This window comes from Coturnix japonica, chromosome 2 (genome assembly GCF_001577835.2).
Source record: "Coturnix japonica isolate 7356 chromosome 2, Coturnix japonica 2.1, whole genome shotgun sequence".
In the NCBI taxonomy this organism is placed as follows: domain Eukaryota; kingdom Metazoa; phylum Chordata; class Aves; order Galliformes; family Phasianidae; genus Coturnix; species Coturnix japonica.
Window position 1 is genome coordinate 78,085,884 of NC_029517.1, and position 15,403 is coordinate 78,101,286.

The 15,403-nt window shown below is 50.8% G+C and overlaps 1 protein-coding gene across 2 annotated transcripts in view; it reads left to right on the top strand.

The window, feature by feature from the left end:
- Positions 1-7,022: 7,022 nt before the first annotated feature.
- The window catches only part of TBX20 (T-box transcription factor 20), a 35,609-nt gene continuing 27,228 nt past the window's right edge, over positions 7,023-15,403 (top strand). Inside the window, exons 1-4 of one of the 2 annotated variants that reach the window (XM_015855074.2) lie at positions 7,023-7,305; positions 8,617-8,851; positions 9,991-10,155; positions 15,159-15,267. In XM_015855074.2, the coding sequence (XP_015710560.1) occupies positions 7,179-7,305; positions 8,617-8,851; positions 9,991-10,155; positions 15,159-15,267 (636 nt within the window). In that variant the 5' untranslated portion in view covers positions 7,023-7,178. The remainder of the gene's footprint in view (positions 7,306-8,616; positions 8,852-9,990; positions 10,156-15,158; positions 15,268-15,403) is intronic. The other variant, XM_015855072.2, reaches the window with a different exon arrangement.

Below are 15,403 nucleotides of genomic sequence, written 5' to 3' on the forward strand. Positions count from 1 at the left end.
CCCACACCAGGTTTAGGAAGAGACTCTATCTTCTTTGTGAAAGCTCAGACAGAGCCCACAGATCATTTGTCTTCTGAAGGTTCCAGTTAGTGAGCAGTGCTAATTCCAGCTCTCTGTATGGCACTTCCGATACAAAGCCCTCATTCATCAGGCTGGTGGCACTGCACACATTTTTGGCAATGAGCAGAAGCACAGGAGCAGTTACATTCCTGGTATTCAACCAAAGGCTAAATCCCACTCATGTTCTGGTCTCATCTTGCATGGATCAAAAGCAGGCACAGCACTGCCAATGAGGGGTGGAAACACAAAACCTCTGGGTTGGCCATAAAAGCTCACAGCATCAAGACACTGTTCTCCCAGCACCTGGTTCCAGCTCAGGGTCCTAGCACCAAGCCTCCTCTCTCTTAATCACTGGTCTTAATTATTTTTCCATTGTGAAGTCCAAGTATATCTTACGCTCTTCTCTTCTTCTCTTCTCTTCTCTTCTCTTCTCTTCTCTTCTCTTCTCTTCTCTTCTCTTCTCTTCTCTTCTCTTCTTCTCCTCTTTTCATTTTTATTTTTTCAGGATTAATCCTTTATTTCCCTTCTTGATATAACATACTGTTCCAAAATGTGTAATGAATTCAGCTCCAGCTCTCCCCTACTGTTGCAGCCTAGTTTATGCTGTTATCTTTCTTCTAGTGCCAGTCTCAGTTTTGCTCTCTGCTCAGTAAATCCTCCTAATTTATTCTGGTATGTTAAAGGGAATTTTCCTTTCAAGTCTCATTTATTCTGAGTGTTTTTAGGCTATCCATGCTAATCATGGAGAACAGCTCCAGTATTTTGTGTACTACATAAATAGTGCTTTCCATAGACTCACTTATGTCCAAGTGTTTCAATCCTGGGAGAGCAGCTTTGCCTTTGTGCCTGCACTCGTGCTCCCATTTCCAAAAAGAAAGAGATGCCAAAGTAGTTTTTCTTGCATTGTGCTTTGGCTGCTGCAGTGCACACTGATAAATGTAAAACAAAGTTCTGTGCTCCATACCTGCTCAAGGACTTCTTCAAAAGAAGGAGGAATGTGAGCATTTGTATATAAGAGAGGTTGTGCAATGGTTTTTTGAACAACACTTGGTCATGCCAGCTTGTGCTAGATCTTAGTTCTTGATCCCATCTTTATCTTGCTGAAAAGCAACAACATAAAATAAGTTTTAAACTGGAGATGTATTATATTATTTATATTTTAAACAATAATTTCCATTAAAGGAAAACAATGAAGGAGGTCTATGATGTGACAAATACTTTTCACCTTGATTTGCACATACAGGTGGCTTTGTACAGATTTTCATCAATCCCTCCATCACAGAAAGATTTCTTCAAGAGTAGAGAAAAGATAAAATAAAAGCATGAGAAAGTACCTGACCCTACATTTCAGGGGATACTGTGGTGTCAAAGCTGTGAGTCCCTGTGCCACACTTAGCACAGGTGTGAGCAGTGGGTGGTGGTAAAAGTACACTCTGTGCTCTCTTGACTGGCAGACAGAGAATGTAACTGACAGTGAGTGGAGGTCAGGGCTGCTCTTGCTGCTACTGACCACCAGCTCTGTGGTGCTGGGATTTGGGTGGTACAGGTGATTATGAGAGCACAGGAATGCTTGCAGTTTGCTTGGAGGTAGGGATATCAATGCAGGCTTGGTGACAGTCTTTGTCCCTGATATTGCCTTGCACGGGAGGAATTCCTTCTGCTCCACAGTTCTAAAAGAGAGTGCTGGGAAGATAATGCAGTGCCATCCCTGTGCTATAAGAGACTCAAAGTCAGTCCAGCAATGCTGATTTCTTTCATATCTCTGATTTGTGATAAACGATCTCTTTGTTTTGGTGGAAAAGAGCTATTTTCACATCTTTATGCTTCCTGTTGATTTGGTCCCTAAAATATCCAACCTACATACACTTCCATAAATTATGGTTGTATATATTGGTTATGTCCAATAAGCCATTGTTCTAACCACTGAGTTACTTTTGTTTCATTCATGTATTATGTAGATGCAACATCGGTCACGATTTGTCAAATGTGGCAAATCTCTCTGTCTCTCAGCAAAAACCAAGCCTCGACTTTGCTTTCCATGAGAAGACTTGAGGCCAGTGCTTCCACATTGATTAGACAGACTTCCAACTAACAAGTTCAGGCACCACAGGGCTATACATATCCCTCCTTAACAAAAACCGCATTCATATGTATACAAACCATTATAGTTGTTGTGTTAGTTTCAGTGTCACCCAGAAGTCTCATTTTCGTTCTTGCTAAGAGCTTTTGTGCAGACCACAAATATTGCGTTACCACCACCAAGTCTCAAAAACCCATTGGAGTAGTGGTTTGTGTTCCTCCTCTATCCACACTAAGCGAACTGTTAATGTGAGCAGGGCTGGATTTTCACCTCTGAACGCCAGCAGTGACCAGCGTGGCTTTTGGGAATGTGTTACGGCTGTGGTTCCAGGTGGCCTGGTTTCCGTGCTCTGATGGAAGCAATAGGAGCAGGCTGGGTTATGTTGTAGAGCCGACAGCCGGGGCAGGAAGCACACAGCTTGTACACTTGTCTTCACACCGCTGAAATGAAAACGGTGTGGGTGCCAAGCTGCCAGCAGAGCTTGTGCAGAGAGCTGCACAAACTTAGGAACTGCTTTCCCCCAGCGTTATTTATGACCAGCTTATTCCAAATAAGCCCTGTTTCACCCAACAAGCTCAGCCATTGCCAGGTAAATCAGCAGTATGTTATGGGTACTGAAATATGTTTTCCAAGCCCTAATCCCGAATACTTTTGAAACAGCAGGCCTTAGCACTGCACACTTTAAACAAAATCATTTTCATTCCAGAACACCCCATTGGAGCTCCCCATACTGTTAACAGAGCAGCAGTGCTGCCTCTCGTTACGCTGCAGGAATGCTCTCCTCATGTCCCCACGTGGAATCACGCCAGCTGTGCCTGGCCGTGTGCTCTGGCCGTGCCCTCTGCGCTGGGGCTGCAGTCACCACCATGGTGCATCGGGCAGCAGATGGGGCTGCTCCCTGCATCTCTATGCTTTCTCACTCTGAACGTTTTGGAAACCAACAGACATTTTCTTTTGCCTCTCCCAGATGAGATCTGGGACACACAGTGAGCGTAGTGCATCACTGAGCTAAAAACAAAAAGTTTTCAAGACACGGTCGATAGTCTTTTCTTAATTCTTTCTACTGCCAGCCCTCGAAGCAAAACCCGTTGTCTTTGGGTGTGCTCCTGCTGCTGTGCGTTTACAGAGGGAAAATGTGCAGGGGTCAGCAGTTTCAGAGGCAGGCTCTAATTTTAGGTTCTCGGCTTTAGATATTTTGGGACGGAACTTGGGACACAGCAAAAGAAGTGTTGAGGAGTCATAAATCTGGATGAAGTAAGCAACAACCAACACCTCGCGAGCTGAAGACCTAAAACCAGAGACGCTTCTATTTAGAAGGGGGGAGGGGGGGGGAAGTCTTAGCATCGGCCAGATGCTGTTTTTCTTAGTTCTTGAGGTTTCTGTCCTTCCCCACACTTCCCGCTATTCCTATTTTCGTATCTCCGTCACTCTGAGCACTGACATTCACCGACTAATCCGTGGCCTGCAGAAGCCAGGGGAGAAAAACTGCCTCTTCTCTGAGTGTGTACGGGACCGTCGCAAGAGTGGTTCTGAGCGAAGGTTTTCTAAAGAAAACACGCTCCATGAGATGGCACAATGCTTTTAAATGGCAACGTGTTGCCTTTTAATGGGTCTTCAATATGCAGTTTATTAAGCAAACAAACAAACAAACAAAACCCCAACAAAGTAAACAAAATTTGTATCTGTCCATCGTGTAATACAGTTTTAAAGTGTTTATTAAATAATTATTTAGTTTAAAATGAAATATGAAGATAGGAAGATACAAACACAGGAAGATATGAAGACATGAAGACACGAAGATATGAAAATACCGAAATGCGAAAATGTGGCATTATGAAAATACGAAATAGCCAAGGAAGCTTGAAAAGCATAATTCCGAAGTTTCCCATCAAATATATGTTGCTGTTAGCAGCAAACTTGAGCAAGCCCAAAGAACCGGTCGCTGCTGGGAGCACAGTTCAGGCAGCCCAGCTTCCCTCCACGGCGCTCAGCCCGGTGCCGGCTCGCCCCAGCTCCGCCTCAGGATCCAGACACTGCCGGGGCAGGGGGAGCTGCCCCATTTTTACGTCTTTGAGATGAGCTGTGAAATGCAGGAGTGCTGTTTGTTTTACGGGAAAACGATGGTGTGAAGGGGCGGTTTCAGTGTGCAGGGACACTCGGGCTGCGCTCCGCGGAACGTAACTAAAAGAGGGAGTATCGTCGGGCGAGTTCGGCTGTAGGGAGCAGCTATGTGCATATAGATGAACGGATGGATATATCCGTAGACGGACGGGTAGATGTATCTATAGTTATGTATATAGTTGGGGTGGTTTGTTTGTTTTTTTCCACGTTGAATACTATTCCCATCCTCTAAGTGAGCGAGCCCTGTTTGGTGATTTTGAAAGACATTTCTCAGTGCTTTTTTTGTGTGTCAATAAATGGAAAACGCTTTATTCTGTGCAAAGAAATCACTCGACTATCATCCTGGAAAACACCAAAGCCTGCTCCCTGTCCCCGAAGCAGCTGGGATCGCGCACATAAAATGTAGCACACCGAGTTCATTTGGAGCCCTTCGCCGGGTTCCGCCGGGGGGGCGGGAGCGGTGCGGGGCCGGGGGAAATGCGGATCCCGCGGGCACAGCGTGGGTGCTGCCGAGTTCGGGCCGGGAAAAGGGGTTTGCAGCCGTTTCTCTCGGCTCACGCAACGCGAAGCTATCCCGGAGTGCCCGAATTGAATTAAACGAGGGTGCCAGTGCCCCCGCGCCGGCCGCTGCTCTTCCAGGTTACGACGACGGAGCACTGCGAGGGCAAAGCCGGGAGCGCGTCCGCTCGGTGCGCAGAGACTGCTTCACCCCGACCTGAAACCGACGGGAGCTGTGCACGGACGGAGGTTTAACTCTTAGATAAAGTGTTGTCTTTCTCGTTAGGAGCAAGCTCTGCGCGACCGCGGGCTGCACGGAGCGCTTCCACGCCTGGGGCTGCCCCTGGAGCGGGTCTGCTGCGTGGGTCGGGGTCGGGATGAGGGGCGTTTAGGAGACCTCGGGTGTGTGTGTGTCCCCGTGCTCGCTCCACGCGCACTAAAGCCGCTCCTGTCCGCCGCCTGCGATGTGAGGATAATTTTCGTCGGGCAGTCACACTGTGCGGGAAAGCTTTTAGCACATTATCCGCCGGCAATTGGGCTCTAATCTCATTGCCAGCCCTCGGGTATTAATAGAGCCTTTTTCTTTGCAGCATTGGATTTGCATCGGGGAGTTACCGAATTGGCCGCCTGTGTTGGTGGCGGCCGTGTTTTCCACGGCAAAAGGCAGCGAGGGGTGTTCGTGTAATGGAGGGGGGGAGGTAGAAGAGTTTTTAAAGCTCGGGAGGGAAGTATAATGAAATGGCTCTGCCGTGCCCGAGGGACGCCAGCGGCAGACCCCTGGGTGCGCCAGACAGAAAGAGCTGCGATGCGCGTTTCGTGCTCTTTGCAGCACTGACGGATTTCGTTCAAACGGGTTCGCAGGAGACGAAACGCTCCGTCCCGCTCGGGCGAAGCGGCGTTGCGAGAGGGGCAGCGGCAACGAGCGGTGACATCCCCGGGGCGCGGCGGGCAGCCCAACCCCGACATCCCCGGCTCCAGCCCCAGGGGTCCCGCTCCACGCGCGTCTCTGCCAGGCCCGGGTGGGGAGGCCGGAGCCGGACCCCTGTTCGTTGCCCCGGGGAGTGGGGAGTCAGACGGGCCTCGTTCCCTCATCCTCATCAAAACCGAGAAATTAAAGGTTCTCGCCGGACGGGGCGAAACTTTGCTCAGCTCGCAGAGCCGCTTCCTCTCTCTCAGGGACGGATCCCGTTTGAAACAAAACGAAGCCCCACTCTGCGCACGCCGCGCATTGTACCGGCGGGGTCCCGGCCCCGGCTCCGCAGGAAGGCGCGGGTCAAACCCGGTCAGCCCCACACCGGACAGCGCCGCACCTGCACGGCAGCCCCCGTCGGGCCGGGCGCGCTATTGCCCCGCCGCCCCGGACGGAACGGAGAGGACAGGCGGCAGTGACACTGCTGCCGTGCGGCGGGCGCTGGGCTCTCCGTTCGCCCCATTCGTGCGGGCGGCGGCCCAGATTGTAGTCGGATCTTCTTCGAAGCAAAGCGAGATCTCCTTTGTACATTTCTTTGGTACTGAATACGCATTAGTCACATAGCGCGTATATATGCATTGGGGAAGTTCCGCTGATGCAAGGGCAGTTCCGCGGCTGCTCTTTAGTGATCCCAGCAGCTCGCTGCCGCCCCTGCAACACTCCCGGACCCCGTTTTGAATTTAGAAGGTGGCACTTAGCGACAAATTCGCGCCTGCCCTTGGGTCGTTTCAGGGAGCAAATCCGTTCGGTTTCTTTTATTCGAAGGACTTCAGTTACATTCCCACTTCTTTATTTACGGACAAGCGCTCACACGGTGGTGTGGTGCTGTGAGGAGCTGGGAGTTGGACTCCACGGTCCTTGTGGGCCCTTTTCCAACCCGGGATATTCTGTGTCTCTGTGACTGAGAGCTGAAGGGATCACAGGGCACCGTCCGTTCCCGTCGCTGCCCCGGAGCAGCCCTAAGCTGTGACTCTCCTGGATCTCCGCGCTCTGCGCGCTCCACCGGCAGCACTCGGTGCGACAAGGGCTGCGGCTGCGCTGGGACTCCGCGGGGCAGGCACGAAGCACGCGGTGTTCCGCTGCGGGAAAACCAACGCCGAGCGCGGGGCTGCCCGGGGGAGCTCAGCGCCCGCGGAAGGAGAGCGGGGGCGGCCGCCCCCTGCCCACCCCTCCTCCTTCTCCTCCTCCTTCTCCTCCCGCATCCTCCTTCGGCTCCATCCTCCTCCTCCCGCCTCCGCCCCCTCCTCCGCGGCCGCGCCGAGCCCGGGGCCCTTGACGTGTCCCGCCGCCGATTGGCCGCCGGCCGATAGCATCTCGGCGGCCGCGCGTTAAGGCGGGGGAGAGCACGGGCCCGGCCGCAGAGAGCCGCCGCGACGGGACGGAACGAGACGGGACGGGAAGGAAAGGAGCGGAGCAGAGCCGAGTCGAGCCGCCCCGGCGGGGCTCGCCATGGAGTACACACCGCCCCCGAAGCCGCAGCTCTCGTCGCGGGCCAACGCCTTCTCCATCGCCGCCCTCATGTCGAGCGGCAGCTCCAAGGACAAGGAGGCCGCCGAGAGCACCATCAAGCCTCTGGGTGAGCGCAGCTCGGCGGGCGCAGGTGGGCGGCGGGGGCGGTGGGGGGACGGGACCCGGCCCACGCTCTGGCCCAGCTCTGCCTCTGCCCGGCTCTGCCTCTCCCCGACTCCCCGAGCAGAATCGCTCCGCTAGAGCCGCTTCGGTCTTTTTTTCGTCGCTTTCGGCAGAGGCTGCCCAGAGCGCAACCCCTTTCGTCGGTCCCTCCGGGTTACATTCCGCTGTTTCTTTATCGGGCTTCTCAGTTCGTAGAATAATCTCACGCCCCGAGGTAGCCGCGTTTTTCTCTTCTGCTGCGACATAAAGAGCTTAAATATGCAAAGCGAATCACCCATAGCTCTCAAAGTCAAAGAAAAGAAGCCCCGGAGTACACAGGGGAGGACATAACTGCCCGCAGCCCCAAAGCCCCTCGCTCCCAGAGCTCGCTGCGGGTTCCGAGCGGCAGCGTCAGCCTGCGGCATCCGGCCCGGCGGCTGGGGGTCATTTCTGGCGATTCCGTGTGACTTTCGGGTGAGCGATTTGGCTTCTTTTCGATCTCTTACATTCCCGTTCCTGAAGGATATTAAAAAGACGCCTGCACCCCCCTCTCCAATCGGTGTGCCTTGCGTTCCTTGCATGTATTCAAGAGAGTGCTACAAGAAATCATCACCGAGCTCACAGGGCCACTGCCCGATGTGACCCTCGGCTGGGGGGGGGGGGGGCGGGAAGAGCCCATCTCCGCGCTTTCCCTCCAAGCCCCCTGTCCGGGTATTCCGGGGATCCATTGCGGACTTTATTTCTTTGCTGAGGCACGGTGCAGGCCGGCTGTGTCACAGTGAGCCTGTCGGGCACATTTACGCAGGCTAAGTTTGGCTATATCTCTCTTTTTCTTTGTGAATATTATTATTTTATTTTATTTATATTTAGAATCGCTGCTTAATCGATTTTCAAGTTTTTTAAACCCGTTTCCTCACGCCATTCACTTAGAAATCCAAGCGAAACGACTATCTGTACCCCGGCTTCTATTAGCTGGAGATTTGGGGGAAATCTCCTTTCCAGTCTCTCCCCGAAGCCGCCCACAGCCGCCGCGCCTCGCAGCCAGGGTCGGCTCCGGGCATCCCTCCCCTCTTTTGGGGGTGGATGAAGGGCTGGAGCCAAGCTCCCCATATTCTCGCTCATATCACCGGCCGGAGGAGCAGCGCGGCTCTGCGGGAGCGCTGGAAGGAAGGGGCCGATCGAGCGAGAAATGCCTCGTTTTTGGAAAGCGCTTTTTGCCGGCAGTCCGCCCCGGCTCAGCGTCCCCTCTCTGTCTCCTCTCCCCCGAACCCCGCAGAGCAATTCGTTGAGAAGTCCTCCTGCGCGCAGCCTCTGAGCGATCTGTCCGGCCTGGAACCTCACGGAGACTTCAGCGGCAGCCCCTCGGCCCTGTGCACCGAGCCCCTCATCCCCACCACCCCCATCATCCCCAGCGAGGAGATGGCCAAAATCTCCTGCAGTCTGGAGACCAAGGAACTGTGGGACAAGTTTCACGAGCTGGGCACCGAGATGATCATCACCAAGTCCGGCAGGTACGGCTGGAGGCGGCCCGAGAGCAGCGCCGGGGAAAGGGGAGGGTTCAAGAGGGGAAAACAAGAAAAAGAGAGAGATTTTAAAACTAAAAGGGGTGGGAGGAAATAGAGATGCAAAAAGTTCCAGCTCCCGGCTGTGACCCGGGAGCGCAGCGCGGACAGGGGTGGGAGCAGCCCGCGTACGGTGCGCGCTGCGCTGCGCGGGGCGTACGGGGGAGAGCCGTATGGTGGAGCTGTGCTTGTGCCCGGAGCTGCCCGCACGCAGCGGCTCCGGGCTGTGAGCGCGGAGCTGTGTCGGCACGGACACGGTGTGGAAAGCAGGGATTATTCCCGCTCTCGTTTGTAAATACCGCGCAGAAGGACTCCAGGCTTTGCTGTCGCTTTCAAAACGTTCCGTTTTTCCAGAGACGTTTTTGGTTTGGGGTCGGTAACGCGCAGCCCGAAGGAGCCGAGCGTCTGCTCGGGGTTTGTCCCGAAGTGTCTGGTTCGGAAAGCAGTTTGCTGACTGTTTCTCTTAAGGAACAGCTCTGCCAGTATCTGTTAAAAATTAACTCCAAAGGATGTATAAAATCTGGAGCTTGTAGCTCAATAATAACAATAACAATAATAACAAAGTGTTTAAAGCTAGTTCAGGTCTACTATATAAAGCTTACACTTCAGAACTGAGAACTTTGTCAAAATCTTAACGCCTCTTAGAAATATTATAGGAATGCATGTGAGATCGGTGAGCGTGTCTGCTGAATTAACTGCTGCATTGTTGCTCCAGCACGTGTCCCATTACAAATAGATTTATATCTGTTGCTTCGGCACCGCGATTTGCTGGAAACACCGCGTGCTGTTAAAAAAAAACGGGCATAAAAAAATCGTTTTCTCCTTTGCTTTTTCACTTTTGCCATTTCTCTTTTTGCTTCAAAGAAATCGTTTGAACTTCAAGCAGCACTTGTGTGTATATTGTAGAGGTGCACAGGGTGCAGGTTCTGTCGCATTGAAGCAGCGCTGGTAGATGCTTTTATTCTATTATTATTATTATTGTTATTTTTCAGGAGGTTTGGATAGAAATTTCCTTTGTAGCAGCTTTTCTGAAGCTCTCCTTTCTGTCTCCCGTCCCCACGTTTATTTCCTGCTTTCCTCTGTTCCAGGAGGATGTTTCCCACCATTAGGGTTTCTTTCTCGGGAGTGGATCCTGAAGCCAAGTACATCGTGCTAATGGATATCGTTCCGGTGGACAATAAGAGATACAGATATGCCTACCACCGCTCCTCCTGGCTGGTGGCTGGGAAAGCCGACCCCCCACTCCCAGCAAGGTTTGTGGGCTTCTGCAGTTGTATTTCTTCCTTCCCTTTGCCTTTATTTATTTATTCCCCCCCTTTTCCTGAAATACCTGCTATCAATCTTTGATGCCGTTTGCAAACAGCGCTCTGAGAACTCGAGTCTGTGCCCGACCAACTCGATCTCAGAACTATGATTAATTTCTGCGGTGCTGAGTGGGGCCTCAGATCTCCCCGTGAGGGCTGATTTATGCAGAGTGTTCTAGGGCGAACGGGGTTTGGCCAAAGGCTCTTGTGTATGAGCGTGCGTTTCTAAAGGAAGCTGCTGGCTGAAGGCTCTTTTATGTCTGTATGTGTTTTTAAATGAAGTTTACCTCCATTCAGATCAGAAAAAAATTGTGAAAACCCGTTGCTTTGACCCTGGGTTTGTTCTGCCCTCCTCCCTACGTCTGACCTTATAATTTAACGCAATCCAAATCCGGCAGGAATGCCACAGTGCAGTGCTGCTTATACTTACCATTATAATTATTTCTTCAAAACACGTCCAGTGCTTACTGAACGATACTTTGATTCTTGCCTTTAGTTGTCCCTTAAGCAACGAGTGAAGTGGGGGGTCAGTTTTATGGCACAGAGGGTTTCTTGTTGAGGAACTGTGGCAGATCATGAGACTTCTGGGGGAAAAGAAATAACACAAAAACCACCGAAAAGCAAAACTATTTCCTCTGCAGCATCACCTCTTCTGTACAGAAGCGAATTGCTGTAGGTAACGAACCTCTATGAGCATTCCCTTACGGCTGTTGATGAGCATGGCTCCTCCCGGCACGAGGAAGCCGCGGCCCCCGTACAGCATTGCAATGCGCTGCGCGCTGCTGTCCCCGAACCGGGACCGCAACGCGGCCGGCTCTGCTCAGCCAGAGCTGCGGGTGTACGGGGTTAGCGCCGGCGGAGGGTTCCGCGCAGGCATCGCAGGCAGCGCCAAGTGCCTTAGCCCTGGGCTGAGATCTTGCTTATTAAGAGAGAGAGACGTTAGGAGTGAAGCAAGGAGTGGCAGCGCTTTGTTTTGATGGGTTTGTTTGGGGACCGAACGCTGAGAGATTTCCCCGTCGGAGTAGCTCCGTTGAAATCCTGCTGACTGTTCATCTCCGAAGGCGGCTCGGGGAAGTACGCAGGAGGCGTGCACACGGAGAAGCTGTTATTAAAGCAGCAACCCAGGAGTTATGGCAGCTTTGTTTTCGTGGCCAAAAGCTCCTTCCTGCAGCGTGGTTGGCGTCAGAGGGCTTCATTTGGGATACTGTAATGGGCAGCGATCAAACCCCACGGAAAATAGATGGGTGTCCTGCTCCAAAGGACTCAGCACCAAAAAAAAAAAAAAAAAAAAAAAAAAAAAAAAAAAAAAAAAAGGGGAAGGACAGAAATAGTTTCAGGGCAGGCTTCTCCCTTTAGCATTCGTTTATGCGCCCTTTAGGGTACACTTAGGTAGGCTGCTGATCTGCACATCAACTAGCTCAATGGGAATATTCACAAGAATATAAGATAAGAGAGCGATCCTTTGAAATAATGAGCAGCTCCTCTCCTGCTAGCTGCTATAGGGCTGGGGTCAAACCTTGCTGGAATTTAGCATTAATTGTCACTGTCTGGTGGCAGCTCTGTAAGGTTCCTGTTGGATCAGTGCTCCTCTGTGCAAACGTGTACCTCTGCTGCACGTCTCATTTCCCTTTCGGGATGTTCAGCCAACAGACTGATGGCAGATACAGGTTACTTCTCCTTTGTATGCATGGTGCCATGTACATGCGCTTTCTTCTTTACTTACTCAGTAAGGGAAGCTTGGCAAGAGGTGGAGCGTGCTACTGTTTGCATTACCGATGCTGTTGGCAGAGTCTTGGTACAACTTTTGAGGTAGGAGGCCTCCATCCTGCTCATGCAGAAAGCAGCACCATTCCCACCCTGAATGGATCTGCTACTGCTCTGGTGAGAGGAGCTCTTCCAGCAGCATTCTTTCACACCCCCTCCTCCCCAGGCACACAGCTGTATCTCTTCTCACTTGAGCAGGTCCTGAGGTGCTGCCTCCCCATGCACCTCTCTGCCCATATCCGTGTGGGTACCACTACAACCTGAGGATTGCTCAGGAGTCCCCTTATGCCTACATATAAGGCTTTGCAGAATCCAACCTGTGGGTTTCTCTGCTCCTTCTTATTGTAAAACTAACTTTCAGCACTAAGCCAATCTTCCTCAGAATTGAACAGAACGCTGTGATTCCCTCTGAAAGACGAGCCCTTCAGGGAACTTGCTGTGAGAAGCACTCATATCCCTTGTCTTCCTGCTGTCAGACAAGTTAGTGCTGCAACGAATGCTTGAGTAAGATTACTTTTCAGAGAGTCTTTTGTCAGTCTGCTAGGGTACTAACTGGAAATAGAATTCCTGTGTGATGCTTCATGTTTGCTCTTCCAAATTGCTGAGGCTGTGAGAAAGAATCATCAGTTTCATAAGTTTCAGCATGTGCGTTTGTTTGCCCCTCTTCTTTTTCGTCTCCTTTCTTCCACTCATAAAGTTCTTTTCTGCCCCCCTTGCCTCCGCGTACATGCACGCTCCCCTCCACATACACATTCTATTTGGCTGCAGTAAGCTGCCCATCATCATTTATTTAATGGAACTGTAGTGTTTGCACACTTGTGGAGGAAACTTTTTAAAGGAACTGTACTTTGAAAATTATCTGTTTGGGGCACAAAGGTAATTAAAAGCAGCATGTGTAGAATTAAGGCTTGTAGGACCAGAACAGCTGCTAAACTAAACAGAAGCAGAGCACTGCAGCGCTCCCAACTATGCAAGAAGGAAATTGTACCCAAACCTGGGCTGTATCATAAAACACCGTAGAGCAAATTCACAACCAAATAAGGCTCCTGAAGCTGCAGTGAGCTCGGGAGAACGATCACCGCATCCGGCCGTGGGCAGCAGAGCTCGTGCTGCTCTGGGGCTGTTTCGTGTGCAGTGCAGGAATGCGCGCGTTTATTTCTCTAATCCACTCACATCAGCTTTCCCTGCCTCAGAGGGCAATGCATTTAGCTCTGAGCCTTCTGCTGCATGGTCAGGCTGCAGGAGAAGCGTGCAAGGAGGTGCAGTCAGCCAGGTGGAGCCATGCGTGCGGCGGGGTTGGAGGCACGCGGTTCATCAGCATGGAAAAGCCAGGTTTATTTACACATGTGCCTAACCACTATTCGGGTGCCAATCCTTCTGTGTCTTCCCTGCTAACTCGTTCTCAGCATGAGTGCTGTGCCAGCCATTAACTACATATGGCACAAAACAATGGTGCTCGGCTTGTAGGCACACAAAGATCCTAACGTACTCCCCAAGTGCATATTTGAAATAGTTTGGCTTTTTGGTCCCAATTAGCCAAACCTTGCTGAGCCTGATGCTCTGTGATCACAGTAAACAGCATTAGCTATCCAGACATGAAAAATTAGGAGGCAGACTCCAAAAAAATCATGAGACTGGCTGCAAAGATGCAGGGCTGGAAGTGATATGGTCAGGGTTGTTTTTTCTTTGCCTTCTGTAATTTGAGGCTCCGAAAATTCACGTTTTTACTGTTTTATACAGGAAAGCAAAGTGGATTTTCATAAAAGATCTCAGGTTTTCAGGCGCACTGTTATTTCCTCACAAGCCTCGCTCTACAGCTGAGAGCAGGGAGGACCCTGTGTGCTGGTCTCACTGGCACAGCATCCCTCCCATGGGTGCAGCTGAACCAGCCAAGTGGTGCTGCAGATCAAGAGAAGAAAAACATCCTGCCCGCCTGGAGCAAGCCATGCCAGTAAAGCTTCAGTTTCACCAGCAGGACTGTGCCTTGTGGATTCCGCTGGCAAAACAGAGAGCCCACGATCACATCTCTTTCCTCTTGGAGAAGCAGAGTGGTGCCTCAGGGGGCTTTAGCTCAGCTATTCGTTGACTGGGGATCTGCGTGGTCCGGCAGGCAGTTACACCTCATAGTTTTGTGGGTTTTCCATTCTCCTTTTGCTTAACTAGAACCATGGCTCAATGGAGGAAAAAAAGCAAACAAATTCTCTCTCTCGGCCAGCATTTCAGCCCTGTGTGATAGAGGGAATCTCTTGGTGTGGCAAAAAACAGAGTCTGTAGAGAGCCAGGACCTCTGCAAGTGATAACGTGCACTGACAGCAACAAAACCAGCCTGGTTTGCACTGGCTGAAGCTCTAATTCAGACCTTAATTTGCTGTCTCAAAAGCACTTTCAAGTTAAATCATTTTTATCAATGTATTATTCATATAAAATCATTGTTTTTAAATAGCCCGGCACTTGAGCCGAGTCTAGTCATAATGTATATATCATTCTATCTGCATGTCTTCCTTACTTCCTTTTCTTCTGTTTAATTTCCTAGGTTGTGGGCTGTTAATTACAGAGCTGCAATTAATTTCTTTCATGTCAGACCACTGTCCTGGACTGCAGCCCTCAACCTCTTTATAAACACACATCACCACAGCCAACGTGTGATCGAATGCAGGTTAAAATCATTATCACGGCTTAATGTTACATATAAAGAAAAATGCATTTTTATCTGCATTCCCCCATTATCTCTCTAATGACACTGTGTTTTTTCTCTTGGAGCTGCAGTCATTGTTATTTTAAGTGCTTGTTAGTACAGCTGTGGGGAAAGAAGATCAATTTTTCACTCGGGAAAAGAAGCAACAGTGACCGTTAGTTAATGTCTCCATTTCAGATAACCAGATAAAACAATAGCTATGGCCAGGGAGCAATCTAGCACTTGGTCACAGAATTCTTCATTATGTTCCCGTGAACTAAACAACTTCAGGCATCTGCCTTACTGGCTTTCATTAATGGCATTCATTCATTTGGGCAGATTGCGTGCTTCTTGCTCTACTACTAGATCTGTATTGCCCAGAGCTTTCAGGAAACCTACTGCTGTGAAACCGTGCCACATCTTGAAAGCAAAATTTTGCTTTGCATTTTCCTATGGGGATGGTACCTATTTGAGTCAAGTTTTCATGCAGAGGCCTTTTCCCTGTGTCTTTTAGGCTGTACGTGCACCCCGACTCCCCGTTCACAGGTGAGCAGTTGCTGAAGCAGATGGTGTCGTTTGAGAAGGTGAAGCTGACGAACAATGAGCTGGATCAGCATGGCCACGTGAGTTGCCCTTCTTGGGGGAAAGCACCAGGAGAAACCACACTCTGCCACCACATCCATTGGGGAAGGAAACACTTGGGGTGGAGCTGAGCATTTCAGTGAGGGAGAGAAGGGAAGACTGAGCTTGCGCTGTGCT